The sequence below is a fragment of the Sciurus carolinensis genome, chromosome 12, assembly GCF_902686445.1.
Source record: "Sciurus carolinensis chromosome 12, mSciCar1.2, whole genome shotgun sequence".
Taxonomy (NCBI): domain Eukaryota; kingdom Metazoa; phylum Chordata; class Mammalia; order Rodentia; family Sciuridae; genus Sciurus; species Sciurus carolinensis.
This window is the reverse complement of record NC_062224.1, coordinates 90,233,468-90,256,472: the sequence shown is the minus strand read 5'-3', so window position 1 is coordinate 90,256,472 and position 23,005 is coordinate 90,233,468. Positions and strand designations below refer to the sequence as shown.

At 31.5% G+C, this 23,005-nt stretch overlaps 1 protein-coding gene and 1 pseudogene across 1 annotated transcript; one reads left to right on the top strand and one right to left on the bottom strand.

The window, feature by feature from the left end:
* The window catches only part of LOC124961427 (complement factor H-like), a 108,326-nt pseudogene extending 86,589 nt beyond the window's left edge, over window positions 1–21,737 (top strand).
* On the bottom strand, window positions 7,803–8,120 carry LOC124962144 (cytochrome c-like). The gene has a single exon (XM_047521310.1). It carries the CDS (start codon window positions 8,118–8,120, stop codon window positions 7,803–7,805), a length of 318 nt encoding a protein of 105 aa, XP_047377266.1.
* Window positions 21,738–23,005: the final 1,268 nt, after the last annotated feature.

The following is a 23,005-nucleotide window of genomic DNA, read 5'->3' as shown; positions in this document are numbered from 1 at the left end:
AAAACAATTGCAAAATTAATTTTGGAGGGCTTTTGGGGATTGATCCCAGACCCTTACTCCTGCTAAGCATGAGCTACAACCCCAGCCCCACAGCAAAATTTTTAAGTTAGTTTTTGATGCATTACTTTTTAAAATACTTTTTATTGTACATCTAATTTGAGAAGTGTTTTAGTGCTTTACTGTTGCTAGTATGCATTTTCTTTCTACTATGGTTCTAATTTTTTAATTGTGGCCTTTAATTTAATGAATTTGTGAGGAAGAGGAATTCTAAATAAGAAAATTGATTTTTCAATATTATTTACTAAAGTCACCTACTTTTTAAAAACTAAAAAATGTGAGAGGATTTTATACGTCATTCCTTGTTTGAATTAAAATAATTAATAATAAGTTATAATATAATGATTGAATATTAATGTAAGGATTGAAGACACTTAGATATGACTATCAGTTTGGCTTTGAACTATTTCTTAGGATTGTTCTGTATTTCTAATATAGTAATTACACAATGCTTAATGTTCCCTTAATTTCAATACATTAGAATTGCTTTTTTATATGCTCTATTTTCTTAATAATATTGAACAGAAATGAAATTTTTTTAAAATGTGCAATTTAAAATTGTACAAATTTTGTTTTTGTTAATAAGTGAGAATAATTTCATGTTTTGAGAGTACAATAATGTAACATTAAATTTTACACATATCAACAATAAGTCATATTCAGTGAAAACTCATTGAATTAGAAAATTAAGTTTTAGGACGGATATATATTGCCATTCAATACCACCATATTTCTCAGAGTCCTCTACAAATAATATTAGACAGGGATTAAATCCTAATATGTAACATTTATTTCCAGGAAGAGGGTTTGTCTGATTCTCTCCTGCATGCATCATTAAACACCTACCTCATTTTTACACGATTTGTAAAATTTATTTTGTCATTGATCAATTACATATTCTTATAAAATTATCTTATTTTTTATTTTAGAAAGATAATGCACAATTCGCAAAATAGAAGAAATCTTAATTGCTGATCCCAAGAAAGAAAAATAATTTCGGAGACTTGTTGAAATTTTCCTGCTGATCAGGACTTACAAGAGTTATACCAGAATCAGTGCAATGCTACTATTTTGGATGGTCTCCTAATATCTCAGTATGTAAAGGTGAAGATTCACCTCACTGTTGTAGAAATAATTATTAGAATTTTGAATGTAAATTTTTTTCTTCTCTTAATGTTTTATTGACTTTCACTATGTCTGTAATACCATTCATGAAGTTGTTGATATGTGTTGTGTGGTAGAAAGCACAAACTAGTTTAAGAATTTAATCACCAGTTATTTCTTGAAATATGTATTGAAAGTATTCATACATATAAATATGGTGGCTGAGACTAGAGGGACTTACTTTGTTACTTTTCATTTTTCCTCCACTGTTACCATTAATACTGGACATTTTATATAGTTTAGGACTTCTCTCAAGTTTCACAGAGTGTATCTAAACAATATTTGAACAGTTAATTCAATGCAGTGTATTAGGATATCAGTTAAAAATGTGGATCGAATGCTTGTCTCATTGATGATACTTTCCAGTGCTATTATAATACAAGCAATTCAACTTGGAAATACAACTGCAATGGAAAAATTTATTTTCATTAAGAATTCTATAATGAATCATATGATAATCAATTTTTAAAAATTTCTCCATTTCTCTGGATTTTTAAAGTGCAAAATATACAACCATTAACCATTGTTTCTATTATAGAAGAAGTACATTCATGTGGTCCACCTTTTCTACTCCTCAATGGAAAAGTTCAGGAAAAAATTGAAGACAAATATGGACCCAACGAAGTGGTAGGATATACTTGCAATCCCAGATTTCTGTTGAAGAAACCTAATAAAATTCAAAGTATTGGTGAAATTTGGACAACCTTGCCACTATGTACTGGTAATGTATTAAAAATATTAAATTTAAACTGAAACATTTTTGTATTTATTTAAACATACATACTGTGTCTTCATTATGAACATGTTTTGGTGAAATTTACATAGAAGATGAGAGAACATGTGGAGATATATCTGAACTTGACCATGGCTCTGCCCAGCCTTCTGCCCCTCCATATTACCATGGGGATTCAGTGGAGTTCAATTGTACAGAAAACTTCACAATGATTGGAGACAGATCAGTTACGTGTATTAGTGGAATGCGGACCCAGCTTCCTCTGTGTTGGTGAGAACACCCTTCTCAAATTCACACTTAATGAAGTTTTAAGTTTAACATACAAAATATTTGCAACCATATTTGTAAAATTTAGAGATATTCTTGAAAAGATCTAGTTTTACCTATAATGAATTTTATTGCTCAGCATTTAATGAGTTTCCAGAAGAAATAATAAAAGTACTCATAGAATTTATTAATATTTCTATATCTGTTAATATTATTTATCTTATAAGTGTAGAGTTAGATTTTACTTATAAATCATCATATGTTTAAAATCTGAATACTCATTACCAAGAAAATATAACTAATTTGCAAACTACTGTTGTATCTCTATGGTGCTCTGTCCTTCAAAGAAATAAAGTCCACTAAATAACCACATGTGACTAATTTTTCCTATAAGAATCTTTTCTCTGTCAGAGAGTCTAACAAGGATAAATTTTCATTTTCAAAGTTAGCAAACTGAAGTTGATGTGCTGCCACATGGGTGGGCCATAGGCCTCCAGTGACTATTACAACTTAGTCACATGACTCATCTGATGTTGGTCCAGGAATCAAATATCACTGATTAATTTCACTCTGCCCTGTTGGGGATCAAGTCTTTGATGACCAAAGGAAGGGTTCTTCACTTTTTTCTTAGACTGAGTTCTTTCCTAGAGTTTTCCAGGGTGTCCTAGGTACCCAGTATTATTATTCATTGGATTCCTAGATATTAATTAATCCCAGAATGGGGTTGAGCTTCTCCAAGACAGGACGTATATTTGTTTTGTTCTCATGTGCTCTCAATACCCAGAAGACAGACTGACATACAGAAGCTGTTCATTAAGTTTTTGTCAAATGAATCAATAAATTTTGTTGATTATTAACCCTACATTTTTTGCTAAACATATTCCTGGGAATAAAAGTGTCTTCAGATTTTTCAAACCTCACTCATCATTGTTCTTTTTTATATACAAATGGTTTTATGTGATTTCATATGGGAGGAAAACCCAAGTTAACAATAGACACAAGAACTCTCAACTTTTCATTCTGTATTACACCCACACTTGTGCTACAAGTATTATTTCTTCTGATCTCACAGAGTTTCTCTTCCTGTGTTTCATCTTCTACCTACTGCCTATAGTCAGCATCATATAAGCCCTTCCAGCTCTCATAGGTTGGTCTACAATTGTACACTCCTTCTCAATATTCATTTACTTTCCACCAGTCTAGCTTGTTCATGCTTCTCAATAGATTTATTTCCTCCCAATAAACAAAGAAATCCTTTCAGAAACAATCCAAATCCAGGGACAACATTCCCCTTGGCCACAGATCTTCCTTTAATTACTAGGACTTGCATAACCTTTTGTTTTTCCTTCCTCAACACTCTGAACCAACCCCAGCATGAGACTAATTCTCAAGTACCATGTGTGTTTTAGTTTTTGTAAGATTGGTTTACAGTCTTACTGGATTTTCTTAGTTACTGACTTTTCTCTGCTGTGTTCATCCTCACTTCACTCTGCTTTTCAAAGAAATATTATCAGAGTCCTATACAGTTATTTTATGAAATTCAAAAAGAATTCTCATCTTCCCCAAATTATTTAAATATTTGGTACAGTAAAAGCTTCTGTAGTACTTATTTCACACATAACAGAGTCAGCAAAATGTTATTTTATGGCATCATAATATTATTTGATTATAGTATGATCTGGTTTATGGTTTTTCAAAGACTCTAAGAATGGAAAAAGAGATTATAATTTTAAAGCACCCAATTTCTTTTTCTTTTTATGGTGTGGGGATTAAAATCAGGGCCTGGAAATGGCAGGCAAGCATTCTACCACTAAGTAATACTCTCAATGAAAGCACACAGTTCTTATCCCAAGGATCTCTCTCTCTCTCTCTCTCTTTATAGCTAACTCTTGTTCTTGCTGTGTCTCCCTCTCTGGTCCTATAATGAATCTTCTTAAATATTCATGTCCTATTCTAGACATTCTAGATAGATTTTATTATATTAGGTTTTCACTCCCAAAAATACATTTGAACTAACAACTTATTATATTACCATAGATGATGTTTTTATTTTAATATTTTATGATTCTGGATTATAGATAACATAATGGTGGTTGCGATTAGGAAAACAAATGAATATATACCTTTTGCACCAATTTCAAATGTGGGACCAGATTTAGTCTTTTGATAACTATTTACTATGCAGATCTTCTGAGAAAATGAGTCTCTTGTACTCTTTCAGTTCCCAAAGTACAAAATATCATTATGACAGATATACTCTCTGATATTTCAAAGACAGACCATGAGACTTACATTCATACATAAGGGCACATCTCATGCAGTGGTGACCAGGATTAATTTGTTGATAGAATTTAGAAGCCTAAACCATAATTTCATTTTACAATTGTAAAATACAATTTCATTATACTGTAGAGCTACTTTTAGGTTGGTCTGATTCTTATAATTGATCACTTCATGGAAATATTTTCATTTCATAGCAACAGATCAACTTGAGAAGTGTAAAGCACCAAGGTTAATTGTACATGAGGCAAATCAATCAGATAAAAATGAATATAATCATAATTATAACATAAGTTACAAATGTAAGGGAGAACTGGAATACAAACTTGCGATCTGTGTCAATGGAAGATGGGATCCTGAATTGACCTGCACAAGTAAGTTCTTGCTTACAATGTTTTCTAAAATTTTTTCTATTTTCCTCACATGTAAAAGGAGTATTTTGTGCTTTTAAAGAATTTAGCTATGTATTGACACCAAAACTTTTTAAGCTGCAAGGTAAATTTTGTCTCTATCTGCCTTGAAAATTCTGGGTAGTCCTGAATCCTGCAATTCAATTGAAGAGCAAAGAGCATTGCAGTCTTTTATTTTTTCATATCTGTGTTTTTCTTTGTAATGTGGGCACGAGCTTCAATAGTTTTGAAAGACTAGAATATATAGGACATACTGCCATACCAATTAAAAAACCCAAATCTATGACATGTATTTTAACTTGATAATTTTATTTTTTAAAGAAAACAAAATTTACATGCAGTGAAAATTTCTTCTACATTTTCTTCCTGAAGCATTATAACTTTATAGTGTTCTAATTTAGTTTTATCGCCTTACATTAATTTCAACCACAGGATTAAGTAGGAGTCGATTTTTTTTTTCTCTGTGTGGGTATCCAGTTGTTCAAGCAATATGTATGATAAAGAATCAATTTACTATACAAGTATTAATTTATTTCAGCAGTCTCCATTCAATATTTTACCATAATTGTCATGTTATTTTGGGATTTCTGTAGATGCTATTTATCAAGGTGTTATCTTTCTGTTTCTAGTTAACTGAGAAATTTTGATCATTGGGAGATGTTGAATACTGTTAAATTCATTTTCTTTATGTGTTGACAATACAGTGAATTTTACATGTTTGTATGCACACATATGTATAAAGAATCCTAAATCTTTCATTCTTGAGGAAAAACTATATGTGTTTATGATATGATATAACTCTCAGTTCTACTGTGCTGCATCCTGTAAGTTTTGGCAAGTTGTATTTTCATTTCCATGTGCCTCAAGTTACTTTCTAATTTCTCTTTTGATTTCTTCTTTGGCCTCTTGGTTATTTTATGTTTTGGATAAGTTGTCCCCAAAACACTCATGTGTATGATAATGCAGGAATATTCAGAAGTCATATGATTAGACAACAACTGTGACCTAATCAGTGGATTAATCCATTTGATGGATTATTAATTTGAAAAAACTACTGTACTGGGTGGTGAGTATAGGCAGGTAAGATATAAGGAGGAGGTACATCGCTGGGGGTAGGCCTTTGGGCATTTGGAATATACTACATTTCATCATTACTTTGAGACAGTTGACACAAGATCTAGCCCTTTGGGTCGTCCCTCAGAAAAGTCAAAGCATTTGACACAAGCTCCCCGCTTTCTGTTCTTGCATAGTGAAAATCTGGAAACTGGATTTTATTTTCAGTTGTGTAACTCTATGCTGTGTGTGAGGGTATGGAAAGACACAAATTTCCCTACTGGCTTTGATGGATTTGTTTAGGGCTCACCTCACATTAGGAACCTTTCAACCACTTTCTAGATTTCTCTCAAAGGGAATTGGTTCATGCATTGTTGACCAATGTGTCTTTGGGGAAAAGGAAGATTGAGGATTCCTAGTTTGTCACTCCCTTGTTTCATTCTTGATTTTATGTTTGCATTTATCAGATTCTTTATCATTTCTATGTTAATCAGCTTTTCATTGCTATGTCAAAACACCTGACAAGAACAGCTTAGGGAAGGAACAGTTTATTTGAGGCTCACAGTTTCAGATGTTTATTTCATGGTTGGCCAAATCCATTGCTCTGAGCCTGAGTGAGGCAGGATATCATAGCGGAAGAGCATGGTGGAAAAGAATTGCTTGAATCTTGGTAGCTCGGAAGCAGAGAAGGAGAGCCACAGGGGTGTGAACACCCTTCCAGGGCATATTCCCAGTGACCCACCTCCCCCACTTTCCTACATTTACCATTCAGTCAATTCAAACTGGAATGGTTTGATTAGGATAGAGCTCTCACAATTCAATCATTTCACCTCTGAACATTTCTGCATTAACACAGGATATTTTGGGCTAAACCATAATGGTTTATCCAATTTTATTAATAATTTTAGTAACCAGTTTTAACACTCTAATTTTTTTCCATTTTCTCTTTTCCATATTTAGTTTTCTAAAGTTTCACTTTTTAGTTTTGCTTTTTCTCTTCTCTTTCTTAAATTTTGTCAATTTTCTGTTCAACTACCTTTATTGTTTTCTTTCTTCTAAAGACTTTGAGTTTAATTTACTACTACCATTAATTTTTATGTTATTCAGTTTTTCTTTGGATGGTCTGGGGATATCATTTAGGGGCTTGCATCTCCATCACTAGGCAGGCATTCTATGACTAAAGTATGTCCTTAGATCACTACCATCATTTTAAGTTAGAAATTAATGCATGAATATCAATCATCATACTTCTAAAATGAAAACACCAAATCTCCATTTTTTTAAAGTGTTAACTATTCTTTATTTAATATTACACATAAGTCACATTAAAATGCCTTTCCATAAGGAAAAGACAGCATTTGAGATACAGGGCATTCTAATTAAATTGGCATGGTCAACAAAAATATTGACACTACTTCCTTATCTTCAATCATTGACTTTAAATAGGATAACAAACACAAATTGAAACACATGTTGATCATGCTTGATTCTGAGAGAGTGAAGGGATTTCCCCCATATTTAAACATTTTCACATAATTCGTAATAGAAACCTAAATATAAACAAGTTTTGAGATGTCATTCACCATTTTTGTGAAATACTGAATATTAAGTCCAACCATAACTTTAAAAAGGGGAAAGCGATAGAATTTACTGAAGTGGGAGTATAACCAAAATATTAATTTAACTACAAGTCAATTTTACTTATATTAGGACTGTCCAACAAAAATAATTTTGTCAGTCATTCATGATCTGAATTCTGGTGTATCACATCACTTAAATTATGGTGCACATAAAAAAGCCATGAGACATTTGTTTGGTAATAAATAAGGCAGTGGCTATTACTCAATAGTAGCTTTTTTGAGGAAAGCTATTAAGTCTGCCCTTTCTTCCTTCTTCTTAATGCCAGCGAAGATCATTTTTGTTCCAGGGATGTACTTTTTGGGATTCTCCAAATACTCCATCAGTGTATCCTCTCCCCAGGTGATGCCCTTGTTCTTGTTGACATCTGTGTAAGAGAATCCAGCAGCCTGACCTGTCTTCCGCCCAAACAGTCCATGGAGATTTGCCCCAGTCTTGTGTTTGCCTCCCCTTTCCACAGTGTGGCACTGGGCACACTTCTGAACAAAGATCTTGTTGTCTTCCTCAACATCACCCATTTTTAATTCATTTTTTCATCACCATTGCAAAGAAGTTTCCTGCTCAGAAGCCGGTCGTCCAACTCTCTAACAAACCTCTATTTTTTAAAGACCTGTTCTAGCTGTGTCCCACAAAGTTATACGTATAAATATGTATATGAATATTTAACTATGTATTTTATAAATAAAAATGTATGTTTATTTTTAAAAATGTATTTATAAACAAACTGTATGATATATAATGTTACTTATATTATATAAATATATATATAATTTATTTTCAATTTTTATCCCCTTTGACATATATTCTGATTTTCTTTGTGATTTGTCCTTAAGCTCAACAATTATTATTTTGAAGTGTGTGCTTTCATTTCCAAAATTTTTTTTATGGATAATTTATTCTTACTAGACTATGTAGTCATGTAATTCTGTTCTCAGGAATAGTATGCAAGAATCCAAATTGTGATTTTTTTTTTATTTCACTGTATGTTGTCCATCTAGTTTATAACTGCATTTCCACAAAAAAATATGCATATATTCTAGAAGTAAGATTAGGTTAAAGTGAGTAATAGTGTTTTTCAAATTGATCCATATTGCTTCAAAATCTTTTATCTATTTTTTCAATATGACTCAGCATGCATTGTGTCAATATTGATATCTAGGATTAAATTTGCCTTTCTCTTCTTCAGTTCTATATTTGTTTTATATATTTTGATAATTTAGATATATACATATATTCAAGATTGGTTTGTTCTTGTGAAGTAACTCTTTGATAGTTATAAAATATTTATTTCCAAGTTTTTAAAGACTTGTCCTAAGGTATATATTACCTAATTTTAAGGTAGCCAGGTCTTAAAATAATTGAACATATCTGTGTGATAGAGAAAATCTAAATGAATTTTAAATCATCAACTTCCTAAAGCATTTTCTTGAAATTAAAAATTCAAGTAATGAAAGAGCTAACTACATATCTTAAATGCTCATGTTACAAATTTGGAAAATTGGAAAACAAACAACTTCTTTATCAATTGCTTACTACCAAAAATCACCATAAATTAATGACAGTAATTGCAGTATAAACTGAAATCTATGGAATAGAACAAATGCAGAGATATTTATAGCATTAAAACATACATTAGAAAACAAAGAACAAAGTAAAAGAAACATATAATCTAGAAGTCAAAAATGAACACACCTAAGGAAAATAAACTTATGAAAGTACATTGAAAAATATGTCAACATATTTAAGAATAGAAATGAGAAAATAATCAAAACCAGAAACCTTGGAGTAAATAATAATCATGAATCAAGTTTGTTCAGTACAATATGTCCATGAGCTGTTAACAGCACAACAAACACTTGAAAAGATTTACAGTACTTTCCAGTGTACACTTTTCTTCCTCTTTGCTTTTTATTTTCAGATTCAAGATATTTTATTAACAGTTACTATAAACACTAAGATACTCAATTAGTTTACCAAGTACAAAATCTACATATGAAAATCAGTAATTTATATATATTCAAACAATCTTTTGGAAGATTTAATGGAAGAAAAGATTTCATACGTAATGATAACAAAAAATATATTAATGTTTGTCAATAAAAATGTGAGGCTTATTAAAATTAAAATTAAAATACCACTGAAGCAAAAAAAATAGCCTTTCTACAGATAGAAGGACCATATTATAAATTAATTTCTAAATTTAAGAATATCTCAATGAAAGCTTAACAGTTTAAAGCTCTATCACGTGTTGCTAAATTTAGTGGAAAAAAAATAAACGTAGAAGTGGGACCAGAGCTAAAACACTTTAAGGCATTTTTAAAAGCCTAAATAATTTGAGAGTATCATACTGGCCTATGAGCAAAACATAATGCCCAGATGTAAGTACCCTCAGATTCATATAGAAATTGAATGTATAAAGAGATCTTCCTCTCAAATCACTGGGAAAAAGAAGTAGTCAATAAAAGCTAAAGGGATAAGTACAGTAATATCCCTGCCTTACCTCATATACCATGATAAATTCCATATGCACCAAAGATATTTTTTTAAATAACATAACCATTAAATAATAATGAGAAAACTCTAAAAAAATTTTTTTTACAAATCTGGAGTTAGTAAGATCTAACTTTTCATGACTCAAAATCCCCAAGTCATAAATTATTTCACTGGTATGTTTTGTTACATAAAAATCAATTTTTTAAAGAAAGAAGCTTCATAAACAAACTTTTTAAAAAAAGACAACTAAGGGAGGTATTTATAGCTCATATCACAAAGAGCTTCCTAACATGTAAATTGACAAAACCATAACTGTTTCAAAACATAGAAAAAGGAAATAAAATTTGCTATTAATAAACACAAGATAGTTAACTTTACATATTCTTCTCAATTCCAGAAATCAAATAGACCACGACAATAATTCTGGGTTACTTTAATACACAATGCTCAGAATGCATGAGAAAATGCTTTCCCCTCCAGAGTTCTATAGGTAGAGGATGTTAGCTAACTCTGGATTTTTGCCAATGGACCCAAAGAGAAAACAGTCTTTCCTCACAGTTTTAACTTACATTTCTCTCTCTCTTTTTTTTTTTTTTTTTTTTTTTTTTGTAGTGCCATGGGTCAAACCCAGGGCCTTGTGCATGCAAGGCAAAAATTCTATTATTGCTAAGCTATGTCCCCAACCCCACATTTCTCTTTTTTAATGAGTGAAGTTAACTATCTTGTTGTTTATTTATAGCCAATCTTATTTCATTTTTCTATGTTTTGAAAGGGTTATGATTTTTGTCAACTTACATGCATAAGACTTTTAATGAAGTAAAAAACACAGTAGAATAGAGAAAGGAAGCTTAAGAAATCAGAGGTTCAATTACTTCCAGATTCACCCAGAGCCCTTCCCCATTCCAATGGAATATAGCTCATCCTCACATTATAAACCACAGAGATGCAACTGAGGTATTTTAGTTTTATAGGAACTCAGATATAAGTTTGAGAGGGATCTTTTATACTCTACTAATTTTGTAACTGCAGTTAAATTGTGTAGTCATTAAACTGGGTGTATACCATCAATTTATATACCCTAAGCTGTTGGGGTTTCTGCCATGTCCCATGTGGATGAGAAAAGGATTAACTGCTGGAGGACTTTGTTGGCTGTAAATCAATCAATTACCCATAAACTTATCTAACCAATAAACAAACAAGAGTCAGTACTCATTTTAAATAAGAGAGGGCATAAGGAATCTGGCCATACCAGATCTGGCCTCTAAAAACATGGAGTAGCCCAATTCCCCTTATTTTTAGTCACACAGGTAAAGGGGCCAGGACTGGGAAGGGCTTCTTCTGTGATGAACAGGATGGGGTGGAGTTAGGGGAGTCAATTTGTTCAGGAATACTATCATATAACCAGACTGGGAACCACTCCCACACAGGGCCCCACACTCCTATGGCTGTCAGTTCCTGGGAGTCAGGCCTCAATGTCCCATGGCTTAACCACATCTGATTCTGCTAGATAAGGATGACTTCCCACACCTAGGTAGTGTAGGTGTGCCTCCAAATGGTAGGTTCAGGATGGCTGAAACTTGAAATAGCACCCTGTAAATCATTTGTAAACATATTTAGTGGTCTAGAGGCAATACCATATTGATTGTTAACTATCTGCAAAGTTTTCCTCTGGCTAATCAACTTCTGTTGGTAGATTATTTCAGAAGGGTCTTAATCCAGTCCCAATAGATTTGTTCATGAATATTTCTAAAAAGAACTTCATTGCATACTTTATTTAATACTTGTTATTTAAAGTGTATCATTCTGCTAAGATTATTTAAAGATTACAAATAATAAGTTTCTTGTAAATAAGGTAGTTTGCTTAAAAAGAAGGAATGGGAAAAATGAGGAGGAGGAGCATAAAAATAGGTAATACTAAACTATGTGAATTGAAAAGTGTAACATATACAAACATGCAACATAATTACATCATCATTTATGATACAGGGCTATTGAATTTTCTATTTTTGAAATATATTTTAAATGTATTCAAAATATTATTTTTTATTGAAAAAATCTAATTTTAATATTTTCTAGAAGTGGAAAGACACCCCTGCCCACCTCCACCTCAGATTCCCAGTGCTGAAGACATGACAACCACAGTGAAATATCAGGATGGAGAAAAAGTATCTGTTCTTTGCATAGAAAATTATCTGATTCATGGAGCAGAAGAAATCATGTGCAAAAATGGAAGATGGCTGTGAATACCATGCTGTGTTGGTCAGTAGTGTGCAACTTGCTTTATAACATGCTTTCAATTGAAGTTAATAATCCCCTGTTCTTTATGTAAATGAAAAAGATGAAGACCTTTTTCTCTGATTATCACACACTATCCTGAAACTGTAAGTTATGATTCAGGTACATAAATCAGTCACAATCTTTCATTTCTGTCATCAAAATTGGACAACACGTTGCGATATTATGTAAATAGCAGATAAAAGTTCTCTTTATGACTGTTTTTCATAAAATAAAGTAAACACAAATCAAGGGGGATAGTGGACAAGAGGATAGCATAGATATTGTGGTAACATAACTCAATAGTATTTAATTTTAGTTTTAATTTAAATGTTTTATTTATGTTTCACCCTTTGATTTCTATTTTTCATGTAGCAAAACTTCCATGTTCTCAACCACCTGGTATAGACCATGGAACCATTAGGTCATCAAGATTTTCAGAAGAATGGAAAGAAATAAATGAATCCACAATAAATGCATATGGCAATAAATTGCATTATATTTCTGAAGATGGTTTTACAACTCTGAGGAAGATGGGGTAACATGCCACTTGGGCAAATGGAGTTCTCCACCTCAGTGTGTATGTGAGGACTATAAGAAAACTTGAATTCTGATCTGAGATTACACATAATTAAATAATTAAGAGTACAAACAATGAAAAATAATATGCTATAGTGAAAGTCAGGGGACAGAATAATACAATAGAGATTATATTATTTAATCATTTATATATATTACCATTAAAATACTTTTGCATTATTGAATCAATCTTATTTTTGTTCATTTTATTTGTTAATTATAGAGTCATTTTTTACTTTGGCATTTCTTTTGTAAAAAATGTAATATGTAGTGAATTTAAGTTTATATACGTTTTAGAGTTTCCTTTGCAACCAAGTTATAAAATATTTTTAAAATGCTTTTCTTACAGTGTTTCTTCTGATGTCTCATAATATTTGATAATTTATTTAATGTCATTAATTTTGAGTATGTTTACATTTGTCACTCATGGATGGTTAGAGAAACTTTGCCATTTTTTATTTCAATTTCTTGTTCCTGTTTTTACAGTTTGAGAGATGGACAGAATGAGAAAGGTGAACTTAGGAAGCCTTTGTGCACATTCTCTGTGACTTCCTAGTAGCTTCTCTGTTATTATTAATTTCTTTTCAAAAACTGTGATATATCAAAACTGACATAGAAAATTTTAATTCTGAGTTATTGAAACGTGGATTCATTCTTTCATTATTTTGTTTTTTAGGACTTCATTGTGAATCTCTACCTTTCATTTTAAACTGTTTTGTGTCTCATGAGTTAGACAGTTACCTAAATGTAAAAGAAGATACTTACAATTGTTTGGAAGGTTTTGGAATTGATGGATCTGCATTTATAAAATGTTTAGGAGGAAAATGGTCCTCCCCACCAGAATGCATAAGTATAGTGTATTTAATTTTTAAATATGTGTGTCAGATTCCCTAATTCAAAGTATAAGTGCTACAAATAAGAAAGTAAGCCTTAGTTCTAGAATTTTACAAGGTACCTGAAGTTTCTTGAGTCTGGCAGAGAATTATAGCCTAGTAATTAAAAAAATTTGACACTATGAGGCAAATTACTTCATTTTCACATCATTTTGTGTGAACATTGGCATCCTCTGATGTACATTCTCAGACTTCTTATCTCTGGAGAAACTGGCCCTTACTCATCAATCTCATCATTATGTAATCTACTCTCAGTTCATCAGTAATCTCACTAAAATACATACTTTCTAAAGCTTTGGAACAATTTTTGTAAGTAATTCACATTTGCAGAAGCCAAAAGTATACATACATAAACACATTTGGCAAGTGCAGGCAAAAAATTATTTGAATCTAAAAATCTAGCCTTAAACATTAGAACTACTAATATTTCTTCAAGCATCATTCCTGTCTTATACTTTTGATAAATTTAGAACAACTCAATTGAAGTCAAAACTGATCATATTTTGCCAAGTTGTGAGAAGTATATTATGTGGTATTCATTGGTTCTATAGGTAGCTTAGTCTAAGTATTATTTTAGAATATTACTATTAGAGACAACATATAATGAACAAATACATATTTTTTTTTCTCTCAGGAACAGATTGTTTTAATTTACCCAACTTTGATGGTGCCACACTCATAGGACTGAGGAAGGAATCATGTAAGTCGGGAGATCAAGTAGCTTACAAATGTCCAACATTTTACCAATTGGATGGGTCCAATACTGTGACATGTATTAATGGCAAATAGATAGGAAAGCCGATGTACAAAGGTACTTTGATGGCATTGTAAATTTATTGATTAGTCTTTTATGAAGTATTAAATTTTTCATAGCATCCTTCAAAATGAGCATAGGTTAATATTTAGGGCAAGACACAGTAGGCTTAGATTTAAAAATGAAAGGTTGGAATTGAATATGCTATAGTTAATCACATAGCCCTGTGGTTCTCAAAGTGTGTTCCCTGGACAAGCAGCATCAACATTTTTGAACAAATTTTTACCAATCCAAATAAAAATTCCTGAGCTCATTTTAGACCTATGGGACAAAATAATCTTGAGGTGTGATCCTAAAAAATATTTATCAGGATGGGGATATAGCTCAGTTGGTAGAGTGCTTGCCTTGAAAGCACAAGGCCCTGGATTCAATCCCCAGCACTGCAAAAAAAAAAAAAAATTATCAAGTTCTCCAAAGGATTTCATTACACCTCAGTTTGGAACCATTGCAATAGTCTGTTATTACTATACATACACCTAAAACTCTGAGGAATTATACATTGTTCATCATAGTATCAGAAAGCATTTATAAATAAATATAAAAGCTATGTTTCTATTATTATAAGTATATTTTTCTATTTTTTCCCATATCTTTAATTTTTTTTAATTTATCATCATTTTTTAATGTTTTATTTAACCGATTTTTTATTTTTATTGGTGCATTATAGTTGAACATAACATCTTTATCTTCTAACTGTGTTTTAAGAATAAACAGATTATTCTTCAAACTGTGTTTTTAATTTTTGACTTTAATTTCTAAGGAAATGCCTCTTTGTTTTTATTTAGGAACTAAAATGATAATGAACAAGATAATTGTATACCAAACATTGATGCCATATAATCTCTTTACTCTTATTTTTTGCATTTTTAAAAATTCATATTGTACTTATAAAACTTGTAATATTTATTCTACTCAACCTAGGGGGAAATGTCCAGGAACTTTCATTCTCAGTGACTGTCAAGGAGTTAAAATGTCTATCAGTGTTCTAGTAAAGGATAGGGAAGAGTTATTTAAGGGCATGAAAGGTTAGCTCTGACAAAAAAATATTGCTATATCTTTTTTTCTCATACTGTGAATTCATTGAAATCAGAAAAGTTCTTCATGTCAAAGTATCTATTTATTTTCAATCCTGCTTAAAATGTATTTGGAATCTTATTGATTGATTGGTTACTCAAAATGAACGCTAGGTGGAGATACTTTCTTTTCTTTCTATTTAGATACTTCCTGTGTGAATCCACCCAGAGTGGAAAATGCTAATATATTATCAATCCAGATGCGTAGGTTTCCATCTGGTGAGAGAGTACGTTATGAATGCATCAAACCTTTTGAAATATTTGGGGAAGTAGAAGTGATGTGTCTAAATGGAACCTGGACAGAGCCACCTCAGTGCAAAGGTAGAATATCATATTCCTAATTTTGCTTTGCTGAGGACATAGTATGAGTAAAATGTGTTGATAAAAATAAAGTGAAGAAATTCTTATAGAATATATTTTTTAATGTAAATAAAATGACATTGCTAGAAATTTATTTTTTGTCCAAGTGAACTAAGAAATATCATGTAGTTTTTTCAAAACATACTTAACTGAATTAATAGAACAATTACAATCTGAGAAAATTCCTCATCTTAAGCATTAAGATACTCAGTACATTTTGAAAACTCCAAGAGATATCCCCGTTGAGAAGTAGAAAACAGAGGATTGAAGACTGATCATAGAATATGATATACATTTGGCATTCTCAATACAAAGAAAATATTTGAAGGTGTGTGACTGAGGCCAGCCAGGGAATCAGTATATTTATAAAATAAGCCTGGGTATTTGGACATTGGCACCTAATGTTTAGAATTCAGTAAATAAGGGAAACATATAATATATATATATATATATTATATCATCCATTTCTACTTTTAAAAATTAATTTTTCCTTACTTACTTTCTCTTCCTTGACTTTGACTCTACTTTTTGCTAATGGTGAAGTCAGTGTTTGAGTGAGGTCTCATATACATATCTATATTGTCCTTCTTGCTCTTTTCACCTGGTATATTTATACCATTTGTATTCAAAATAATTATTAAAATGTTGGGGTTTTGTGTCTTGTTTTGTTTTATTTATTTTCTCTGTTTCTCATTCCTGTTTCTGATCTCTTCCTTTCCTTTGGGGGGGAGCATTTTTAAAGAATTTAATTTTGATTTATCTTCCTATTTTTGTGTGTATCTTTCTGATAGATTCCCCCACCCCCTTACTTTTCAAAATTCTTATTTTAGGTATTCCAGTATATACATAATATATTTTCAGCTTATCATTCGACTAGTATTGACATTTTATTTTTCCATCAAATTGTGGGAACCTTCCTTCCGTTTAAGTGCATTTGCCCTTTAGTGTCTCCTCTATATACACTGAGAAGTATTATCAAATACTATAATTTTCCTTCAGACATGAAACATAATGAAAAAACTGATGAGGAAAATGTCTATTATATTATATATTTTTCCTTTTATCAGTTACATTGTTCTTTTCTCTCTCCTGAAGACTCAATATTCTTCGGACATCTTTTCATTTCTATATGAAGAATTATTTTCAGTTAGACTTTATTATAACTCTTGGAGACAGATTCTCTTGATCTTTTCTGTAAAAGAATGCCTTTATGCCTTTATTCTTAAGCACAGTGTCACTGCATATAGAGGTGGAGAGTGACATCTTTCTTCTTTCACATCCTTGTGACTTCTATGGCTATGAATGAGAAGTCCACTGTCATTTGAATATTAGTCAACTATAGGTAATGTGGATTTTCTACCTTGCAGTTTTAAAGAATTTTTCCTTTATCTTCAAACAGATTCATTATGATATGTATTAACATGAGATGACACATCTTCTTGAATACCTACTTTTGTGCCACATGCCCAGGTTGTGAAATTGTTTTATTAAACTTATTTCTTCCTTCTTTCTGGGCCTCCAATGTTTTCTTTTCTTCTCAAGGTCTCTAAAGTTGAATTTGCTGATAGATTTTCAGTCTATCTTCTCTTGGTCTTGCAAGACTACTCCCTTTCTTGTCCTTAGGTTAAAGGGATGATACTTCTCATGAGATTTTCCTTATTTATCTCTACCTGATATCATTCCTGGGATTAGCCTTTTCCAGTGCTCCATCTAGAATACACAAAAGCCCTAAAGTGAACTCATATAGCAAACTATTTTCCATTCCTTGAGTTCTGAAGTTCCTATTCAGAATGAATTCTCTGTACTTTCCAGAGTCTTCTTATATTGGTCTTTAAATTTTTTATATCAAAGATTATAAATTATGCTTAGCAAAAGGAATACATAAAAATGATTTTTACTCATCTTGACCAGATTAGGAAGAAAATAGTTCCCTTGTATTTTCTAAAAATTTGCATTCTTTGAATTTTTTCCAAGGAGTTTTTATTTCTTTTGTAATGAAAAGGACAGTCAAAAAGAAATCACAATAAACACTGCATCATGTCATATATAAGAACAAGAAACTTTCTTAGTTGTTCTTGCCATCTACCCATGCAGCATTTATTCCAGACACATATTTAGTACTAGATCACTGCAAAATGGACACATGTTTTGATGGTTTATATGTGCCTTCAGTGAGATGAAAGGAAGAACTTACAAATGTAACCCGAATTTTCTGTGATTAAGATTTCTTCAAGCAATCACATGTCACCAGAAATGATAAAGTCTTGAGGCTGTAGACGGTGTTGCTTGAACCAATTTATTATTTCTTCATTGTTTTCTTCTAATTTTAGAGTTTTTAGATATTATATTTAAGCTGTGAAATGTTTCGAATTTAATTTTGTGCATGAAAAGAGGAGTCAAGATTTAATCTGTATATGGATATATATTTTTACCAGCATCATTTACTGAAGAGGTCACCCTTTGGAAACTTTGTTGCGAATCAGTACATAGAGATGCTTGCATTTATCTATCTATATCTATCTATCTATCTATCTATCTATCTATCTATCTATCTATCATCTATCTATCTGGGAGTCTCTATTCTGTACCATTGGTCTATGTGTCTGTTTTTGTGCAAATACTATGGCATTTTGGTTATTATGGCTCTGTAGTATGTCTTGAAATCAGGTATTGTAATTCTTCCAGCTTAGATTTTTTTTGTTCTTCAAGATTTATATTCTTATTCAGGTCTTTTGTGCTTCCATATGAATTTTAAAATTTTCTTGTCTGGTTCTGTGAAGAATATCATTTGTATTTTAATGAGGATGACTTTTAATCTTTAAGTTGCTTAAGGTATTATGGACATATTAACAACACAAATTCTTCCAGTATTTGAACATGGGAAATATCTTTATTTATTTTGTATCATTTTCAATTTCTTTCATCAGTGTGTGGTAGTGGTCTTTTGTTCTTTGTTGTATTTGTTTGTTTGTTGTACAGATTTATGAATGGGATTGTTTTTATGATTTGTTTCTCAGCAAATTCATTATTGGTGTATAAAATTCTCACTGATTTTTCGGTGTTGATTTTGTTATCTTGCACCTTACTGTCTTTATCCATTCTAATAGTCTCTTGGTGGAGTCTTTAGGTTTTCCTATATATTGAATCATATGATCTGCAGACACGAATAATTTGACTTCTCTCCTTCCAATTTGTTTGTTCTTTCTTTCTCTTATTTCACTTTTCTGGTTAAATATCTAGTAGTATATTGAATAAGTGCTGGGAGAATGAACACCCTTGTTCCTGATCTTTGAGGAAATGTTTTCAACTTTTCTCACTTCAGTACATTGCCTGTGACTATGTCATATATAGCCTTTATGATGCTGAGGTATAATCTTTCCAGACATTATTTGTTCAGGGCTTTTATCAGGAAGTGATGTTGAATTTTTTTCAAGTGCTTTCTGTGTCTATTAATCCCATGATTTGTATCCTTCATTCTGTTGGTGGCATGTATTATGTTTATTGATCTGCATATGTTGAACCATCCTTGCATCCCTGGGATGGAACCAATTTGTTTATGGTGAACAACCTTTATGATTCTCTCTTGAACCAGATTTGCTCATATTTTGTTGAGAAATTTTTTATCTCTGTCCATGATGATTATTAGTCTACAGTTTCTTTTATCTAGTGTTCTTATCTGCTATGCTACCAGAGTACCACAGAGAATGAGTTGGGAAGGATTCCCTCTTTCAATTCTTTGCAATAACTAAGCGTGAGGGTAATTGGCCAAACAGGAGTTGGACAACAGTGACCAACCCAAGCTTTATTGGAAATTGGCTCTCGGTTGAAATTTCCAGTTCCCCGGGATACATGTCAGGGTAGAGAGCTAGAGAAAACCTCATAGGTTCTCCGGCTGCCCAGAGCCTTTACAGGCCGGAATAGGTGGGGAAAGGCATGAGGGTTTAGTGTCCCCCAAGGTTTGGCTGGGGATTCTGTTGATTGATGGGCAGTAGCAAGACACTACGAAGTTTATCTGCCTGCATCTGAGTGGTTGTTCTTTGGTGCATGCGGGCAGCCTGATGCCCCCCATGCTTGCAGTGGGTTGCCGGGTGTCCAGCTTCCTTCCATGCAGCCACTAAATCCACCCTAACAGTAACTTTAAAAGAAATGGAATAAGTTCTTCCTTAAAGAGGTTGAAAAATTAATCAGTAAACACATCTAAGCTTTCCTAAACTTTTTTATTACTAATTCAATCTCATTATTCATTATTGATCTCTTCTGGTTTGTATCTTTTCATGGTTTAATTTTAGCAGAACCTCTGTGTCTAAAAACTTATGAATTTCTTCACATTTTTCCATTTGTTAGCATGTATTTCATCTTAATAATCCTTAATGATCCTTCATATTTCTGTGGTAATGGTTATAATGTCTTCTTTTTCATTTCTTATTTTGTTCGAGTTATCCCTTTTTTTGTCTTGGTTTGTCTTATTAAAGGTGTATTCATCTTTCTTACCTTTTCTGATAACCAAATTTTTGTTTCATTAATCTTTTCTACTGCTTGTGTGTGTGAGACACCCTCTCTTACACATTTTTATAACTGAAACTTTGTAGCATTTGACCAAGATTTTAATTAAAGAAAAACCAGAAACATGGGAGGCTGAGGCAGGATGATCCCAAGTGTGAGGCCAGCCTTAGCAATTTAGTGAGAGCCTATCTCAAAATAATAATCATAATAATAACAATAATAATAAAAAAATACTAGGACTGTTGATGTAGCTCAGTGGTAAAGTGCCCCTGGTTTCACTCTCCCATCCAAAAAGAAAAAAATCAGCCATCATGCCATGATGTTTTTACACTCTAAAATGCCGAGCTCTTAATATGGTAATTAATCTTTTCAGTTGATAATAAAATATAATTATCACATATCAACCACCTAATTTTTAAGTCATTTTCCATTTTAAATTTATTTAAATGTATCTGGTATTCACAAAAAAATTGTTCAGAAAGTTTTGAGGAAGAATTTCTGAAACATTAAAATGCGTTCTACTTGAACATCCCAAAGTCTTGATAAAAGACTCCTCTAACTTAATATTTCATGTTCATTTCTTTCTTTCAGATGAATGTGTAATATCAAAAGAAATCTTGGAAAAACACAACCTAAGCTTCAGGTGAAAAGACCAGCAAAAACTTTATTCTATGTCAGGAGATTCGGTTGAATTTAGATGTAAATATGGATATCGTCCATTAGCAAATCAACTATTTCGTACAAAGTGTATTGATGGTCACATGGAGTATCCTCGTTGCACAAAAAAATAATAGGTTCCATTATTAATATCATTAGAACATACACTTAAATTCAGAATTTTTATTTTATCTAGTTTTAATTTTATTTTTAAGTATTGTTTAACTCATTTTTATTCATAAATCAGAATTTGTGTTGATATGATATGTGCTGACGTATTTAGAATCTCAGAGACCACAGGTCCACATCTTAAAAGCATTGCATTCAAATTTGGCAAACTTGTTGCATCCTGTTCATAAAACATCTATGGCAAGAAATTAAATGCAATTACTTCCATGTTTGTCTGTATCCCTCATTCTCCAAACTCTAAAAGTTTTCTACATAACTTTTGAGGTTCTCTGAGACTTTGTTTCACAGTGCATGGAAAGATACACTCTCCATCTTCAAAATTATGTAATTCAGAAACATGTAAAATCCAAATAAGTCATGCCTTATTTTAGTAAAAAAATAAAAGCAATTACTGATTATTACTTATCAGTCAATAAACAAATGTAAAAAAGATGACATCTGAGCTTCCAAAATACAAGAAACTAGTACATTTAAAAATGTAAACAAATCACAAAGAGGAATACAAGTTTAATTGGATATGTAACTATCATAACTGTCACTGTATAACTATGGAAAAAAGGATTGGCAGAAAATGCCATACAATCAGTAAAAACTACATTTGTGTTTACAGAAAGAAGATTAAGTTGTAATTCCTTTAAAGAGACAATCCCTAAGTTATAGTGGTTTAACTTGTGATTTTTTTTTGCACTGTAGTATGAAAGTGATATGTATTGAGTAGAGAAACTGTATTTTAATCTTTTTCTAAGGCTAGAAATACATGGTGTACTACTTTTATGTTATTGTTTAAAAATAGTTAACAGCATCCAATTGGGCTTGTGATCAACAAGGTAAGCAGTCAATATCTACAGAGTACTGTTCTGCTAAGCTATGATATAGGACAGGTTGGGGATATTAAATACATGTTCAACTTAAAATAATTTCAATTTATCATGAGTTAATCAGGAGGTAACCCCACTATAAGTTGAAGAGTATCAGAACTTATCTATATTGTAAAATTTTCAATCTTTAATATAATCAGTTTTGAACCTTAAGAATAAGATATTTTAAGATAATGATGTCTAAAAAGCAAGGTGATCATGTGTAGAAATACAGATCTCATCGGCAATGATCTCAATGTCAAATAGTGGTTTAATTAATTTTTCATTATAGAAATGTTTTTTCTAGCTTAAAAATTTCAGTAACAAGATTTTGAAGTGTAATTTTTATGTCTTTACATTTCAGATAGCATGATTTAGTTAAAATCACCTTTGAATAGAAACATCTTTGATTTTTAAAAGGTATAATGTTTAGGATGAAAATAAAGATAAAAATACACAAAAATTTAATGTGACAAATGGTTACTTCTTATTGCATAAAATCACATGGCTTATATTAAATACTTTCCTCTTCTTTCAGATCATGCTTTAGACAAATTGACTGAGTTGAGGCAGATTTCTCAATTTCAAGGAAATTGGTTATAATAAGCAAGTAATCTTTGTGTTTAATGTTAACACTTGTGAATATACTTAACTCAGTCCCAATGGGCCACTATAACAAATAAATAAATTAATTCAGTGTAACTTATTTTA

Excerpts from the sequence above, each read along its gene's own strand:
- LOC124962144 (XM_047521310.1), bottom strand. The coding sequence starts at position 8,120 with ATGGGTGATGTTGAGGAAGACAACAAGATCTTTGTTCAGAAGTGTGCC.